The sequence below is a fragment of the Cyprinodon tularosa genome, unplaced genomic scaffold, assembly GCF_016077235.1.
Source record: "Cyprinodon tularosa strain WSP-4 unplaced genomic scaffold, ASM1607723v1 ctg44, whole genome shotgun sequence".
NCBI lineage: Eukaryota > Metazoa > Chordata > Actinopteri > Cyprinodontiformes > Cyprinodontidae > Cyprinodon > Cyprinodon tularosa.
Window position 1 is genome coordinate 345,209 of NW_024039163.1, and position 16,695 is coordinate 361,903.

At 35.6% G+C, this 16,695-nt stretch overlaps 1 protein-coding gene across 1 annotated transcript in view; it reads right to left on the bottom strand.

Annotated features, from left to right (window-relative positions):
* shank3a (SH3 and multiple ankyrin repeat domains 3a) overlaps positions 1-16,695 on the bottom strand; it is a 304,312-nt gene that overhangs the window by 24,177 nt on the left and 263,440 nt on the right. The window contains exons 16-19 of the mRNA XM_038299956.1: positions 10,994-11,069; positions 4,455-4,537; positions 1,304-1,428; positions 923-1,058 (exon numbers count right to left, since the gene is read on the bottom strand). Coding sequence (XP_038155884.1) covers positions 923-1,058; positions 1,304-1,428; positions 4,455-4,537; positions 10,994-11,069 — 420 coding nt within the window. The remainder of the gene's footprint in view (positions 1-922; positions 1,059-1,303; positions 1,429-4,454; positions 4,538-10,993; positions 11,070-16,695) is intronic.

Sequence of the window (16,695 nt, forward strand, 5' to 3'; positions counted from 1 at the left end):
CAGAGGACACTTCTTGAAACTATCATATATGTCGATCATGTATAGAACATTTCCAGGATTAAAGGACTGTCTCAACAGGACCTTGAAAAACCCATTCATACATGTAACTTTAGTAAAACTAACAATTGCAGCAGTGTTTTCACAGGCCTGCCAAAAAGTCCATCAGACAGCTGCAGTCTAGAATGCTGCTGTCTGTATCCTTACTAAAACAAAGAAAGTGGAGCACATCACCTCAATTCCAAAGTTGCTACACTGGCTCCTCATATCTCAGAAAAAAACACTTTAAAATACTTCTCATATTCTATAAATGAATGAACGACTTAGCTCCAAAATAAATTATCAACTTGCTGTCATTGTATTTAATGCCATGACTGCTCAGGTCTTCTGACTCTTATCTACTTAACACTCAGACCCAGAACTAAACATGGAGAAGCAGCTTTTAGTTCTTATGCTCTAGAAATTTGGAAAAACTTTCAGAAAACTAAAAAAAAAACACTGACACCCTAAATTACTTTAAACTCAGAATAAAAATCAATCATTTTATCTTTTAATCTAGTATTTTTTTTAATTATTCATTTTATCCTTCAAGCCACTTAAATGTAGAGCTTATTTTACTTAAATATGGTGTATTAATAAACTTGCCTTTCCTTTTTTATGTATTAATTCAGTTATTTATTTAGTACATGCACCAGAATTAGCCAAAATTATATTTTTTATGTGTTGTCCATGGACAAAGCCCAGTTTGTCTCTCTAAAATGAACAAAAGTTATACAATCAAAGTTAAAATGATTGACGAATACAAATTGATCTTAAACGAAAATACATAAATAATAAAAACATGGAGAAACTACAACCAATAACATTTTTTTTTAAATATACTTATTATCAGCTCATTATTACCAAATTTCAAAGCCTGTCTTACCTTTCTTCCGAACTACTTCTTCCGACTCTGGTTTTCGAGTGACAGAAACAACTTTCATTAAGAGTCTGCTGCCCCCTTGTCGGACCAAGGACACCACCTGTTTATGGCCCACTTTCACTACATTTACCCCATTCACCTGGACACAATGCAAAGACAGAAATAGGATGAATAGATAATAAACTGAAAGTGTAATTTCATCCAATTCCACCCACCTCCCATGATAAATTAATAGGACACACAAGTTATTATTACGCTATACTAATATATTGATGCTCCAAAGCTCAGAAGTCTGCCTACATCTGTACTGCAGAAATGACCTCCTATCTTCAACATAAAGGAAAATGCAGATCAAAACACAAGTGATGATGTTTTATAAACAACCTCAATAAGAAAGTCCCCCGTCCTGAGACCAGCCCTCCAGGCCACCCCCTCCACATCCACAGACTCCAAGTACTGCAGGGCAGGGAATGCTGGGGTAGGGGTGAATTCTTCAATGGGAGTCTCAGCTGTGAAGAAACATAACGATTTCACATTCTTTCAGAAAGAAAATCTAAAGAATTAAGGCAGTTAAAACTGCACACACCAGTGTCTCAAAGACATGTACAGAGGTATCCCTGTTGGATAGAATTGTATTTTATTTTCCTTAGGGAGACTTCACACATTAGAAGACATGGAGAGAAATGATGGCAGGATGATTTTTCATTTGATAACCTTATCAAAAAATCTGAAGGTATTCTTAATAACAAAAATAAAAATACCTTTCATTTCATTGCCTTCTGTACTCTTCCGGTCTTATCTGTATCGTTATACTTTAATTTGCCTATCTATTGCCAACTGTGGGATAATAAAGAGCTATTCTATTCCATTCCATTTTATTCAATTCCTTTCCGATCTATTCTATTTTATGCTATTCTATTCTATTCTATTCTATTTTTTCCATTTTAGTCACCTTATTGGCTAATTTAACATCCAAGCTGTCTCTTCAACAAAGACTGGATGTGACATAAACAGCAGGATCTTTTGGATGATTAAGGTATTATCCATTTAGATAATATTAAACAATACTTTCCTTTGTGTTTTTTAATCCACATCTTCAGACTCAGTCTGCTTATTTCTCTCCTCAGTTAGGTTAATATACTGGTACGCTAATTCTAAAACAAACAAAAACTTTTAATCTGATGAACTTCCATAAATGGTGTTGTTACGGTACGTTGACTATTTTAAATCCCTTTGTTTAATTACTCCATTCACACCAGATATGGAGGATTATTTGCCTAACACATTTTTTGTTGCCAGCTTAACAGTCTCAATGGAATTTTTTGTGGGATACTCTACAAAACCGAATACTTAGTGATGAGACTCCCCTCAAGCTTACTAAGACTACAATGGCCTCTACTGGTTTTAAAAACCAAAAAACGTTTTTTAAACAATATTTTTAGAATAAGATACAATGGTGGGTAATTCAAAATAATAGTTGTCTTAGGGAATATTGTAATGGTAAATTATGAGCATGTTTACGTTAATTCACTAGAATTTTAAAGAAAATTTTGAAGAAAAAGTATGCAACAAAACTTAGGAAAATAGAGATCAATAAAAGAGCTGTGGAGGAAACATTAAGCAAACCTTCAGATGATTTTACTGCAAAGGAGCCCTTATCAGCTGCTTTGACATTTACCTTTACTGCACTGTATGATGAAGTATTGAAAAAATGTTTTTCAGGACTAAACATGAGGAAATGAAAGGGATTCAGTGGAAAATCAAGTCCTGTCACTTCTTTGAAATGTCTTTTACAATCGAAACACCGATTTTCTGAAAGCTCATTTTTATTAGGATCAAGGGTGAGGCGTTCACAGTGTTCTACCACATCAGGATGGCATCCACAAGCTATCAGGAGAGATTACTATGCTGTTATTTTTCTTAAATAAATATTTAAGGATCAACTGCACATCTGGAAATATTTTTATTTTATGTTTTCATTTTTTTTCTACCCATGGTTAGAAGCCTGTTAGACAAATCCTTCGGAAAGTAGGGAAAAACATTAATTTTTCTTTTAATATCAAGCATTCAGCTAACCCGTTTAACTACAATATATAAAAGTCTTTTGTGTCTGTGCGCTGAGCTCTAAGAGGTCATTCATTATTTACTCTACTGAACAGGCAACTCAGGTGAATCCCATACGGGCTTAATGTCCGAATAATAACGATGCCGGAGCAATTTAATGTATCTGGGAATTAAAGAAACATCAGCAGCCCTGTTGAAGTCCTATTAGGTGATTAGATGGCAGCTAACCAAAAGATATGGCTGTTAAAGGGATGTGATATGATTGTGTAGAACTGGTGGTAGTTTCAAGCAATACTGCCAAATTTTTAATAAAGATCAAAATACATAAGTAACCATTTGGGCAACATCTTAAGCCATATCAATTGGTGAGGTAGCATACCAACCTATAATTGGAAGAGGGTTTATAGCTATACAGCCCAAATCTACTAAGTTTACATTCTGCATTTTTATTGAATGTATGTAGGTTTTGCGTGCTGAATCTAACTGATACCTGCTTTAAACTCTGAACAGGGATGCAGCTGTGCATGCAAACCCCAAATCTATATGCACACATGCAGACAAACCATACACACACTCTTCGAGCAGTATAACAACTTGTTTAATCTCAAAGCGAGTCTGAGTAAATCACTGACACATGAGAGCTCTCAAAGGACCACTAAGTGAACTGCTGTGTGTGTGTTTGAGGGTATTGGAGAGTAAAAGACGGACTAAGAAACAGAGTGGGGCAAGCCAAGATTCATGGTAGAGAGTGATGGAGCAGTAAAGCACACTCAGACTCCCGGCAAGCTGCCGAAGACAGTGCTGCCATAGTAACCAGCACGAGCAAGGAGCTGGCACGCGTGTGATAGTAAAAATGAATTTGCAGTAACAGAGCATGAGTCAAAAGGTGGATTTGGCTAAAAAGCGTGAGGTATAACAGAAATGGTCAACAGCAAGGAGAAAAGAAAGACGCTTGTAAAACAAACAAATAAAAAAATAGCCAAAGCAAAAATGAAAGGAATACTAAAGAAGAGGCTTCTCTTCTAAAGCCTAACACCATGTGTGATGAACAGATGGGACAGAAAGCTGACAGCTCGGCCAAGGATGACGCCACCAATAGCTCTCTCTCTCTAAATTCACACACACACACAAACGCATGAGTGCATCTGAGTAAATAAGCAGATTGTTGACCAAGGCTAGTTGTGTCGTTGGCTAAAAGAGTCACAGTAGTGACTGAGATGAACCCAGTGACTCAGATCCTCAAACTCCTTATGAGAACAGATCAATTAGAATATATGCACTTGACTTGAAATCTGTGTAATTCAATTAATCAACTGTTTTATTGTAAATTTCCTTGAGATTGCATGTGTTTTAATTAGCCTATAAACAAACTGAATTGAAGTGAAATCTGAGAATCAATCTAACATTTAGAACAGAAGCTGTGGTCAGGATAGTTTTAGTGTTAGCTTTATTCTGTGTGTTCTTAACTCACCTTTGGCTCCTCGCAAGACAAAACCGAACCCCTCATTTTCTTTCTTTTGTAAAACAGCATTCTTCTCCTCCACAATGTAGTCACTGTCGAGAAGATAGCACAGGTAGAGCAGGTATGAGTTCAACACCATCCTTGCACAGGCAAACAAAGAGGGTGGAGGGAGAGGGCAGTGGAGTGAAGAGGGTCGGCTGGTTGGGGGCTGAGCCATGGGAGGAGACGTAGGATCACACACACATACATGGATGTACCCACACAGTTTTATTGTCTTTCCAAATCAGGTTAAAAGCAAAGAGAAAGATAACAGCAAAAGGTTTTCAGGAGTCGTACAAGTGTTTTGAGACAGACACAAAGAAGAAGTCTGAGTATGTGATAGAATAAGGAGGTTAAAAGGGTCCTCTTCACTGAAGTATCTTGAGGATAATCTCTAAAACCTGCAGATGATCCCTTACAGGTAATTCCGTTGAGGAGTTAGTTCAGGGATTTAAAAAAAAGAGAAAGACTCAGATGCAATACTGTGCCCTGACTGATGAGAAAAGAAACAGGACGTGAAAGTAAGCAAAGCAGTGTAGGTTGTTCTAAGCATCTGGTGCCCTGCAAATCTTTCACAATAAATCCTTTATCTATGCACTTGTTTAAATTCTCAGAGCCAAACGTGTGTTTAGTGCCATAGCTTTAAAATGCAAGGAGCCCTTCAGGGTTGTCATAGTAATAACAAATAACAAATAAACAAAAAACAACAACACATAACAGAAGGCTGATGCTGGTGGTGTAATGTGTTATGTTGTGGCCTTCATGGCTGTGCAAATTCTCAGTCATTTCGGCAACTACAAAACAGGCTCAAATTGGAGGTAACCAGAATTTTGCTCAATTTTCTGAAAACTTCAACACCTCTGCGGAAGTCTCTGTCAATTCTAAAGTAATCTGTAATTGGAGTGATTAGAATTTTAAGAAGAATGGAGCTACATCATCCAAGGCACAGCAAAGGATTTTATAGCTATGTTTTCTGTTAGACAATTGGAATCATCATGCGTGTGTTTGCTTAACTTCTTCTGAATAAGCTCCAGGACAAAATTGTAGAAACCACCATCCTCTCCCTCTGTTGAATGAGGAACTTTTCATTTTTAACAATGATGGTTTCCTTCATCCCTCTTCAAACCATATGTCCATTCTGTCCAGGTTCTGATCATTTTGGTATTTAAAGATTTGTTCTTTGTTCTTGAAGCGCACGTGTATTATCATCCACTACAATATTGGATGGTAACATCTGAAGCGGCTGCAAAAAGCCACTCAGTTTTTACTGTGTGATGTAAAACAGAATGAAACTGAGGACGAACCCAAGAGTTGATCCACAGGTCCTGCCTATTAAAATGTTTTTATACATAATTTTCACCTGCTGCCAGAAGATTTCACCTAAATAGATACATTGATCCACTAACATTCAAGAAATAATCCGGTAATTTTAATATTTTGACAAAGCTATGGCAAGCTAATTTGACATATGTTAGTTTTACTGAATATGCTATGTATTTCTGATATCTGAAAAAAACATTTTTTCTTGTCAAAATGACCATTCCAAAAAAATGATATTCTTCACATTTATAATAAACACTCTGGATGTCTAAAAATTAATTTCAGATCTCCATTTCAAAACTGCTACTTAAAATGTGCAAACATTTTTAGGTACATAGTTTTTTTATTTATGTCTGAAATTCAGTTTTTGCTGCAAATATGTAATTTAGAAAATATGTTATTCCAGTTCAGTCTAGGAGCATAATTTTAATCAGGAAGAATCTTATTTTAGTGATCTACAAATGGAACAACAAAGAGAGTGCTTTTAATAAATGTTAACCTGGCCTGCCATAGCCGCTTCATATAAACTCATGCATTAACTGGGGCAAAAATGTTCTCCTTTGCAGCTGTAGTGCAGTTTTTCAGTCTTTTAAACACATTCTCCTTTTTTTTTTTCATTTCTCCATTAAAATCTCTAGTGATGTGAAACAGGCACTTCTTGTTGCCTGTTGTCATGGTGACTCGTCGAATCGGGGCTTAACTAATAATAGCTTTTCATATTTGTACATGTTCAACTCTGAGTGGACATACTTAGAGTTGATTGAACTAATTAATGGCAGCAGTCGAGAAACTGAAAACTCAGAGTTCCACACCTAGATCAATTTGGAGTTTTAGATTTGATTCTGAGTTTGTAACACCTGCTTCGTGAAACGGACCCCAGGCGGGTCACTGATTTGCCTCTTACTTAGAATGTGCCTAGGAGGACAGGCCTCCAGAAGAATAAAACAGCAGCACTCTAACTAAGAATTTCTTTATTGTGAGCTGACAGACTTAACAAAGATTTGGATCAATGTTGAAACATTTTAGGAAAAATTAGTAAAAAGTCTGGTTGCCTCCATTTTAAGCTGGTTTTGTTTTTGTTGTGGTCTTGGCCAACTTTTAAACCTCTCTACTATTTAAGTATAATTCAAAAACCACAAGACTAGAAAACTAGACATCACCTAATCCCTGTAGTATACACATTTCTGAGAGGTTTTCCAACAGGATAATGGATCAATACACATAGCTCCTTTCATCTCATGCTGGATAGTGGAATATGAGAATGAGTTTAATGTACTCCAAAAAAAAAAAAATGCACAGTGAACATGCAGCCCACAAATCTGCAGTAACTGTGTGATGCTATCCTGTTAATGTAAACCATAATCAATATGAAACCTTGTGTAAGCATTTACATAAATACCTTAGGCAGTTTGAGCTACAAAAATAGATCCAGTCTGATACTAGTAAGGTATACCTAATACATCATTTCTACTACTAGCAGTAAAATTGATTTATTATTGCCAGTGTAAAATCTAAATAAACCTTGGTGTAGTCTGCACAAATAGAGGTAATACATTTTTTTTTGTTGAGACTTTATTTTACATAATTTAACTCACTAAAAATTTCCTTAGAAGTCTTTGAAGCATTTTTTAAAAACATTCTTGACAAATTAGGTAGACATAGAGCACCGGTGCTCAATTTGCCCAGGCAGCTGCAGCTTCATTATCTCAGCTAAATACACTCCACTCTCAGACTTACCAAGATATTACAGAGCTCCTGCTGCTGGAGCCGGGAGATGAGTAACCAACCTATCTGTAGGGATGAGGTTAAAAGTTTGATTTTATAAAATACTATCTATCCACTTTTATGCTGATTATTATGCTCAAAATGCTGCACTGGAGATGCAATACTAAGTAGCTTGATCATTTTCCATGTAAATGTGAACAGCATCATTAAAACTCTGTGAAACTTTACATTTAAAGCTGCAGTCTGTAACATTGAGAAGAGAGCAGACTTCGACTGAAAATTTGAAGAAAAACAGGTTTCACGTCACTCCCCCACCCTCTCTGCTTCACTCATGCCCCACCTCCAAGCTCCACCCCTCTCACAGCATCTGCGCGGCTACCGCATGCGACCAGAAGGGGTGAGGGGGGGGGGGGGGGGGGGGGGGGGGGGGGATTCAGCGTGTGTGAGCTGTGATTGACACTCCATCAGACGCTCCTCTGGCTGTGATTGGTTGTTTTGACTCGCCCCGAATTATTCTTTCCAGATTGAAATACAGGCAGTAGGCGGTACCAATTGAAGCAGTTTTTTTCACAGGTTACATATCACATGTACTGCTGTCTGGGCATAGGGACAGTTTCAGCCAATATGACAAAAAAGTGATTTTTAAAAACTTACAGACTTCAGCTTTAACACAGGGTAGGGGAAAAAATATCTAACTTGTGATAATTTTTGTGCATAAAAACATTCTCTTCTCTTTCATTTAATTTGATATACAATTCACACCCGATGTTGATAAGAGCCCCAATGGTCCAGAGTAAAAAATAATGAATGCAAATAAGCGCATAAATTATGTTATGCGTAAAAGTTGGAAAGCTGATTCAATACTTTGTGGAAAGCCTCTCTTGGTGTTAACAATAAATTTCTTCTCTTTTTGATCTACTATCCTTTAAGCATCTATGGGCAGCGACCCTTGCTCTGATCTGCTTAACAATTAACAATTCTTACACTTAGACTTTATTGTCATTTTGTACACACAGAGTGTATAACAAATTAAATTTCATTCTTTTTGCCCAGGCCTTCAAGACATTTCCATTTTTAAAGTGCAGCAGTGATAAAATGTAAACATGGTGATCAAATGTAAACATAACACTGGTATATGATTGAATGTTTCAGCGCTTCTTTTTTTAAACCCCATTTTATACAACAGTCTAATGGCGGTGGGGAAGAAGCTGTTCTGGAATCTGTTGGACCTGCAGCGGATGCTGTGAAGCTTCTTCCCAGAGGGCAGCAGGGAGAACAGTCCATGGTGGGGGTTTGAGGGGTCATTTATGATGTTACGGGCTCAGGACACGCAGCGCTGGGATGAGATGTCTTTTATGGAGGGAAGAGGAGTCCCGATGATCTTCTCTGATGTTCTCACTACTCTCCTCATCTTCTTCCAGTCTGAGGTGCTGCAGCCTCCACACCACACAGTGAGACAGCTGGTCAGAACGCTTTCTATGGTGCTTCTGTAAAGGGTTGTGAGGATGGTTGGGCGCAGGTTGGCTCTCCTCATCCTCCGCAGGAAGTAAAAGCGCTTCTGTGTCCTTTTGACCAGTGAAGTGGTTTTTTACAGTCCAGGTGAGGTTGTCTGTGATGTGCACCCCCAGGAGATGTGCAACATGACAGCAGAATGTTATTTAACTGAATAAGACGCAAACTTTGCAAAAATCAGCACGAATGGGATAACTGATTGAGGTTGTTGGGAACAGTGATGGTTATAAGGTTTTACAGCTGCTGGGGGTGGGGGGGATCTGTGATAACGCTCCACGTTCTCCTTTCCTCCTTCTCTCCCTTCTTTCTTTCTATCTCCCTTTCCTTCATGTCCCTCTTCCCTTTTTTATACTCCTTTCTTCCTTTTAACCCCTTTATCGCTCCTCTCAATTCCTTCTCTCCTTCCACTCTCTTTGCTAAAAAGAGTAGGAAAAGACTGCCAACAAGCGAGAGACTAATAATTGCCATTTCAAACCTTTCAATTCAAAGACACAAATCAAAGAGAGTATCTAAGGAACTGCGAGCTTCACTTTGTTTTCCTCAGTTTCCTATCCAGGGTTCATGAAGTCAACCATGATGTCCAACTTTTTTCAAATCTATCTCGTTCCAATTTCAGTGCGATTGTCAATTCTTCCATCCGGAGAATGTCTTGAAAAATAGTAATCAAGTCTTCCAGCAAAGGTTGTATATCCAATTTCGAGTGATTGCTTTTTTTACCGGCAGTTTTGCAAAGTCTTTTGAAAAGTAGCAAGATCTATTCTTCAAAATCATGAGCTACTTCATGACCTAGTCCATATTAAGATCTCTGTTTATACAATAAAAAATGGAAAACAAAATGTCTGTGTAATAGTAACCAAATGCACTGTACATTTTATTGGTCAACTATAATCAAACACAGTATTTTTCTAAAAGAAAAAAAAAGTTTAGTAAAGCACAATACAGTTGCATTTAGCAAGTTACTAATGAAAATAATCTGAGTTGGTTTCCCCTTTTCTATTGAAGGCAATACTATGAAGATGGCTAATACAGTAATTCAAAGACTTAATCAAGTAAAGAACAATTTTAAACGTTATTACTGAGTGCAATTCTCATTTAAAGTCTAACTTTAACACCTTAGCTGCATAATTCTATAAGGGATTATAAGGGACAGAGAATTATCACCCAACATGTTACAGTATGATCTGTAAAGCTTCTACCTTATTTAGAGAAACCAAAATATGATTTTGAATTGATAATATAAATACTTGAAAAATCTCCTCTTTCATTTATATCAAACCAAATTTATTCATCATCTTGTATCCTGTTATTTCATGATAATAAAGACGATTTTCATCTTCAGTAATGTTTAAATCTACCCCCAACAATGTCTCTTCAATTCAAATTTTTGTATTATTTTAACAAGTATGGCCTGCTTGTAACAGCTCTAAAGTCAAATTTAAGACACTGAGATTTTAAAAGGTTGGTAGAGTTAAAAATAAAATGCTAATGTGGAGCAACTCTCTCTTAAGTGCAAAAAAGCTTTGTGGACTTAGATTGCTACACTGCTCTTCAGCTATCATTGATCTAAAATTAAGAAGACATTTGAATTTTGTAGACAATAAATTTCATATTCATATTAGAAATGAAATCATAAACAAAGACCCTGCACAAGAAATTGACATCTAAAAGGACAAGTTAAAAGATGGCAGCTATAACTACACAGACATCGACATGTAAAGTATATAAGGTCTTCATGCTGCATCTTTGCATGAAACTGAACTAGTTCACATGAAGTGCTTTGCATTTGTCAGAACAGAATGCAATGACAGCTTCATTACTTTAGGTGGCAGCAGCTTCACTGCACTTTATAACCTTTTTGCACTGACATTATTTACCAAAATTTCACCAAAAAAATCTTTGACCATTAGTTTTTTTCCCCCACTTTCTCTAAAAACATTAACCAACAGCATTACCTGTATGAGGTGAAGTTGTCATAAGATCCCACAGTGTAGTGTCTAAACAGTCTCTTATTGCGGTCCTCCCGGGTCTCTGTGAAAAAGAAAGCAGTTGTTATTCATGAAAACTGTCAGGTTATTAGAAAAATTATGAACAGATATAGATTTTTTTTCTTAATAAATTGTCACTTTCTTTGATAATTGTAAGACAATGTAAAGTCATATCCTTTTTGTTTTTGGTTATTACACTTTATGAGCTTAGCTTTAAATGGTACATTTAAATATAAGATCAATACTCAACAACAGAAAAGCACAACTAATTGTGTTTTACACAAAATCTGATAAGATTTTCTGATTTTATACCAGTGGTGTAGTAAGTAACAACAAACTCTGCCGACACAATTGTTGTTATAATATTCTCTTGGCACTCATTTAACCATATAAATGTTGCAAAAAAGAGCACATTAGTTAGAAAAATGTTTAAATTCACAGAGCATCCAGTTGTTTGCTTGTTAGTATTTTAGCCATAATGTATTAAGTGAACACAGAGAGAAATTGGTTACCACAGAGAAGCAATTATCATTAACCTTTTTCATCAATCATATCTTAACAGGGTAAAATTCTTCCAAGATAATTTTTTTTTGCTTTATTTATTTATTCTAACTGTAACATAATTGTATCTTTAACAAAATCTATGTCGTTAAAGAAAGGGAAAAGTACAAGATTTAGAGCTCAGTTTAGGTAAAGTACGCTTTTCAGCTGAAATGGGACGGCTTTGAGAGCTGAGTCATCCAGGTAGGGATGTGAAAGTAACAACATATTACAGTGAATCTGCAATACAAAAATAAAAAAAAAATAAAAACTTATATCATACACATCATCTTATTTGTTTCCTGTATTTCTCTAAACCCACTATAAAACACTCCACATTAAAGATCAGTGAAAAGGAAAGTTATATTCATGTGAAAAATCCAAAAGGGTTATACTTTTACATTCTAATTCTTCACAAGAGTAATTGAAAGTGACTTTTATTTTTAAAACTGACCATAACCCTTAGTTTAAACATTTTATTTTTCTTCATATTTTCCTTTAGTATTACCATATTTACACGGTTGATCAGAGTTTTAGAAAGTTCTAAATTATTATATGTAATAACATTGGTTTTATTTTAATAACTTATTTTACTTTACATTTAGCGAAGGTAGGAGATACGTTATTAATATACAAAGACATTGGCACCCGTAAAATGCTTTTTTGTTTATATTTGTCTGACGAAACTGTGTTTTCTCTACTATGACAGCAGTTGCACTCCTCCTATTGTTAGAATTCTATTCCAGATGTTTATAAGTGCTTTATTCTTTTCAGTTTAGAACTACCTGGTATGATTGCTGCTGGCATCCCTTTATCTTTCATCTAATCTCTTGTAAAACATTTTGTACAAAATTCAACTTCCTGGAAAGTGCACTTAAAGTGACATCTGACTCATCAATTGGTAGAAAGAAGGAACTGGGTTGTCATAGTGACATGACCTGATAAACAGCACATATCGCACCATCCCCACTACTAACCACAGTAATAGAAGTTAACATTAGCATTAACAACTTTATGTATGTATTATTTATGCTTCCAGGTGCTAATAGTGGATAAAAACCTGAACATATAAAAACATGTATATCATGGTATAGGCAACACATCAGCTTATATTCACTGATTTACAGAGACCCTGGTTTATTAACTGATACTGCACAGAAAAAAACGAGTAAGATGGGAATTAAGTAAATACATTTTTTGGTAGTACTCATAACAAATGCCCAAAGGCTTAAACTTAAATATTGTGTGTCATGCCAACAGTATTTACCAAGTTTACACAGAAATGACCATGAGTAGTCCAGAAAAAATTAAGAGTAAGACTACTATGTGTGAGAGCTTGATATCCTTACAAGTTCTAAAAAATGGGTAGAAACATCATAATCTGGTATCTAGAAAACTTGAATAAGAAATAAATTAAACTCATTAATTTGCATTAAAAAATGAATTTACAAAAGACAGAATTTAGAAAGAATTTATAAAATGAATGTAATTGTAAAATGAATGTAAAAATGATCCAGAGATATGCTGAACTCTCTTGAAATAAACTAAATAACAGACACACCAATTGCAAAGGAAATAAATATTTAACTTTATCCAACCAAAGTTCTGTTATTATCTGAAATTGAGAGATGCTCACTGATCTGTCTGGTTGGGTGAACCAGTACATAACTAAACATGATCACAAAATGGTTGTTAGAAGTCTATTTATGAAGCTATTTAATTTGGACCTTGTCTCAAATATTTCTGTTTGATTGAAATTAATGCAATTTGTTGAACACAAAGCATCTGTTCAATTAAACAATGATTTTAACTTTTGCTGACAACTAATTTTTTTAAGATAGTGGATTTAGGCTTAAAAAACAGAGACGGGAACAGAAAAGTAAGTAGTATAAATTAACAGGTTAGTTTGGGTCTGATCTAAGAGAGGAAGATGCTACATTTATTAGTGCAGCCAGGGGGAAGGTGTAAAGAAGGAGGCATTTACAGATCAGAGGTTCCTTATTCCTGACTTTCCCACAGCTGATTATCAAACTGTGCATGTAATCAAATAAAGGCTTCTTTATCTCAATGAGGGGTCAAGAAAAAGGAAATGAGGCAAATGAGTGCTCATACATTTTGAGATACTATTGTGTGTGTGTGACATGCATTTCTGCGTGTATATGAAAACTGTTGGATCAGATGCAGTGTAAAAGTGTGAAATGTGTCTCATTTATCAGAACTGTCATGTATTCAGTACAGCCCAGGAGCATCTAAAAGCAGGGCACCGATAGCAGCCATAACCTCAACAACACTATCATCCATCACACCCATACCCAAAATATTGGGAATCATAGGCATCACAAAGGATGTTCACAGTATTTCAAATACAATTAAAGGTGCTGCTATATGGGCATGAAAATGCATGGATTTTCCTCAACTTTATGAACACCCGAAAAGTTTTAAATAAGAATGATGACAGAGAACATTGAAAGATGTTGTAAAGTAATGAAGTAGTGATTCAATGGTTCATATGAACCCTTTTAGAGGCAGGTACTGCAGATAAACCTCGGCTACAGCTCCAATTGTTGTAAAGGATTTTTCCCAATCCCAATCAGAAATCAAAACTCGACTGTACTATTATTTAAAGCACTTATATTCCATTGATTTCTTGTTTTAGCAAAATTTAACAACCAGATATTTCAAAAAGTTTAGCTTTCAGACAGAATTACTCCAATTCTAATTCTAATTACTTACAGAAAACGTGATGGATAACTTAATCATTATACAATGACAATGGATTCTAACATTCTTATCTTTTAATTAAGAGAAATGTGACAAAAAAATTAAGATTGTTATTATTTAACACCAATACACGTTTCAATGGATTTTCTCGCTTTCCTGCTGATGCCTTTCCTTCCTGCAAATGAGTAAAACAAAAGTTAACGCTTAAACTAAAGTTTTACAATTTGCATACCTTTATCTGGTTGTTTCTTATCCACTCAATTTGGTATCAAAGGCAGGTTACATCTTACGAGAACTACATGAGGGACATTTGCCTTAGAACGCTCTTCAATAAAAAAAAAAGAAAAAAAAAAGAGGTCAACTGAGAAGAAATTTTCCATTCATGTGAAAAGAGAAAAATGTGAAAGGCTTAGAAACATTTCAGCTGGGCAAAGTAAAACATTTATCTTAGCATTAGGTAAATATCTTCAGAAAACAGCATAAGTTCATTTCTTGAACCAGCTACGATAAAGTATTTTAAAAATTTCTGCTGGAAGTATGTCTTTTAAAGAAACTCACATCACTTAAATTGTATGTGATTAAATGGAGCTTTAGTGAAGGTTAGAGATGAAATGTACAGTAAGAATATTAATAAAGTGCACCAATTTTACACATATAAGGATTTAGGTATTATCTAGCAATCTGTTTTAGTTATTTATTTTTCATTAACATCCTATGGAAATGGAGATTTATCCAATTAGCAGGACATTGAACGACTCAGACATCTGCATGACTCTATATACATTTGCTGTAAAGTCCTCTGAAGGGAAATCTTCTATAATCTAATGGTCCTCTATGTTTTGGTTTAGTGAATTTGAGGTCTATATAACAAAAGACAATGCCTTGTGAAAAAAGGCCAAACAAAAATTGGGATTTCAAATAGAGATTGAAATCCCTTCCATCACATTAAAGCTGTATCTGATGGCACAACCTCATTCTTTCCTTCAGTACAATGCTTCTCCATTCAGGACAGATGTTAACTCTCCTGCTGCCCTTGTCTGAAGGACATTAGAGCTAAATCTCTCTTTCTCCTCTTAACCCCCCCAACACACACACACACACAGACACCAACATCTCCTGCCTTGCACTCTTGCTGCCTCTTTGTGCATGCTGTGTGTGTGTTGACACATTTAGTCATTGTGTCTTATCGTGAAAAGACCAGGGCCAAACAAGGAAGACTTTACTGTAGCATATTAGATTATAATCAAAGTTAAATATATAAATGAAATATAATTAATACATTAATATAAAAATGTTTTATCCATCTCCACTGAATCTACCAGTGTAAACAAATGATATTTAGTATATTTTAGTCATCCCATCTGAATGTGTCTGCAGTTCACAATTTTTGTAAACAGTGATTGTAATAGATTCTAATCACAAATTCTGGCTTTTATTGACCTGTAGCCTCACAGAGGGTAATTAACCCCAAGGCTGAACACCATTTCCCCAAGTAAATATAATATACTTACTATATTTACTTTTCAACTAGTTAATAGCTAACTAACTTTATGTCCTAACTTTATGTTCTCTCTGCTTTTCTTCATAGCCCTTCCATGTGGCCTGGTGCTCTGTGTGGCTGGCTCTGTCCTAGGGATAGCAAAAATCAGAGCTGTCATCAACCATCAATGGAGCTAGTTTAAAGTTACTTTCTAACATAGAAAGTTTTTATGGATCAGAGCTTCAATTATCCTTTTGTATGTCCACTTCTATCTGATTGAACCCCAATTCAGCCTCAGCAGAAGACTGCAAACACTGATCACTGGTCCTGCTGGAGGTTTCTTCCTGTTGAATAGGCATGTCCACTGTCGCTCCATGCATGCTCAGTGTGAAGGATTACTGTAGACTTAACAACACAATGCAAGCAAACACTGTAGCTTCCTTCTCATCCAGGAGGAGCAAATACTGCAAAGTCAATGACTTGATCAAATCAGCTGGGTTTCCTTTGACAAAGACAATCTAAGTAAGCTGCCTTAAAATATTCAGCTCTTGAAAATGGAGCACATTACCCTGGTTCTAAAGTCCTTACAACGGCTTCCTGCATCAGTCTTTAAAGAGAGGCTTCTCTTTCTCATCCCTGACTTTCCCAACTTCTTGGATAAAATAACTGTTTTGACATTAATTTTCTTCTTTACACAATTAAAAGAGCTTCAGGGAGGTCAGTTTTGTGTAGACAGCTACCAAAAGTTTCTTAGCATAATTTCCTGTTGAAAGGTTGTCATTTTCGATTTCTATTTTAAAAACAAGGACTGAAACTGTCTCACTATATTAGACCTTAACACACAAATCTCTTTTAGCCTGCAGCCAACAGCTTCAGCATATTTTTATTATGTCTTATATCAGTTTTTCTGTCTGCTGCCTTCTCCTTC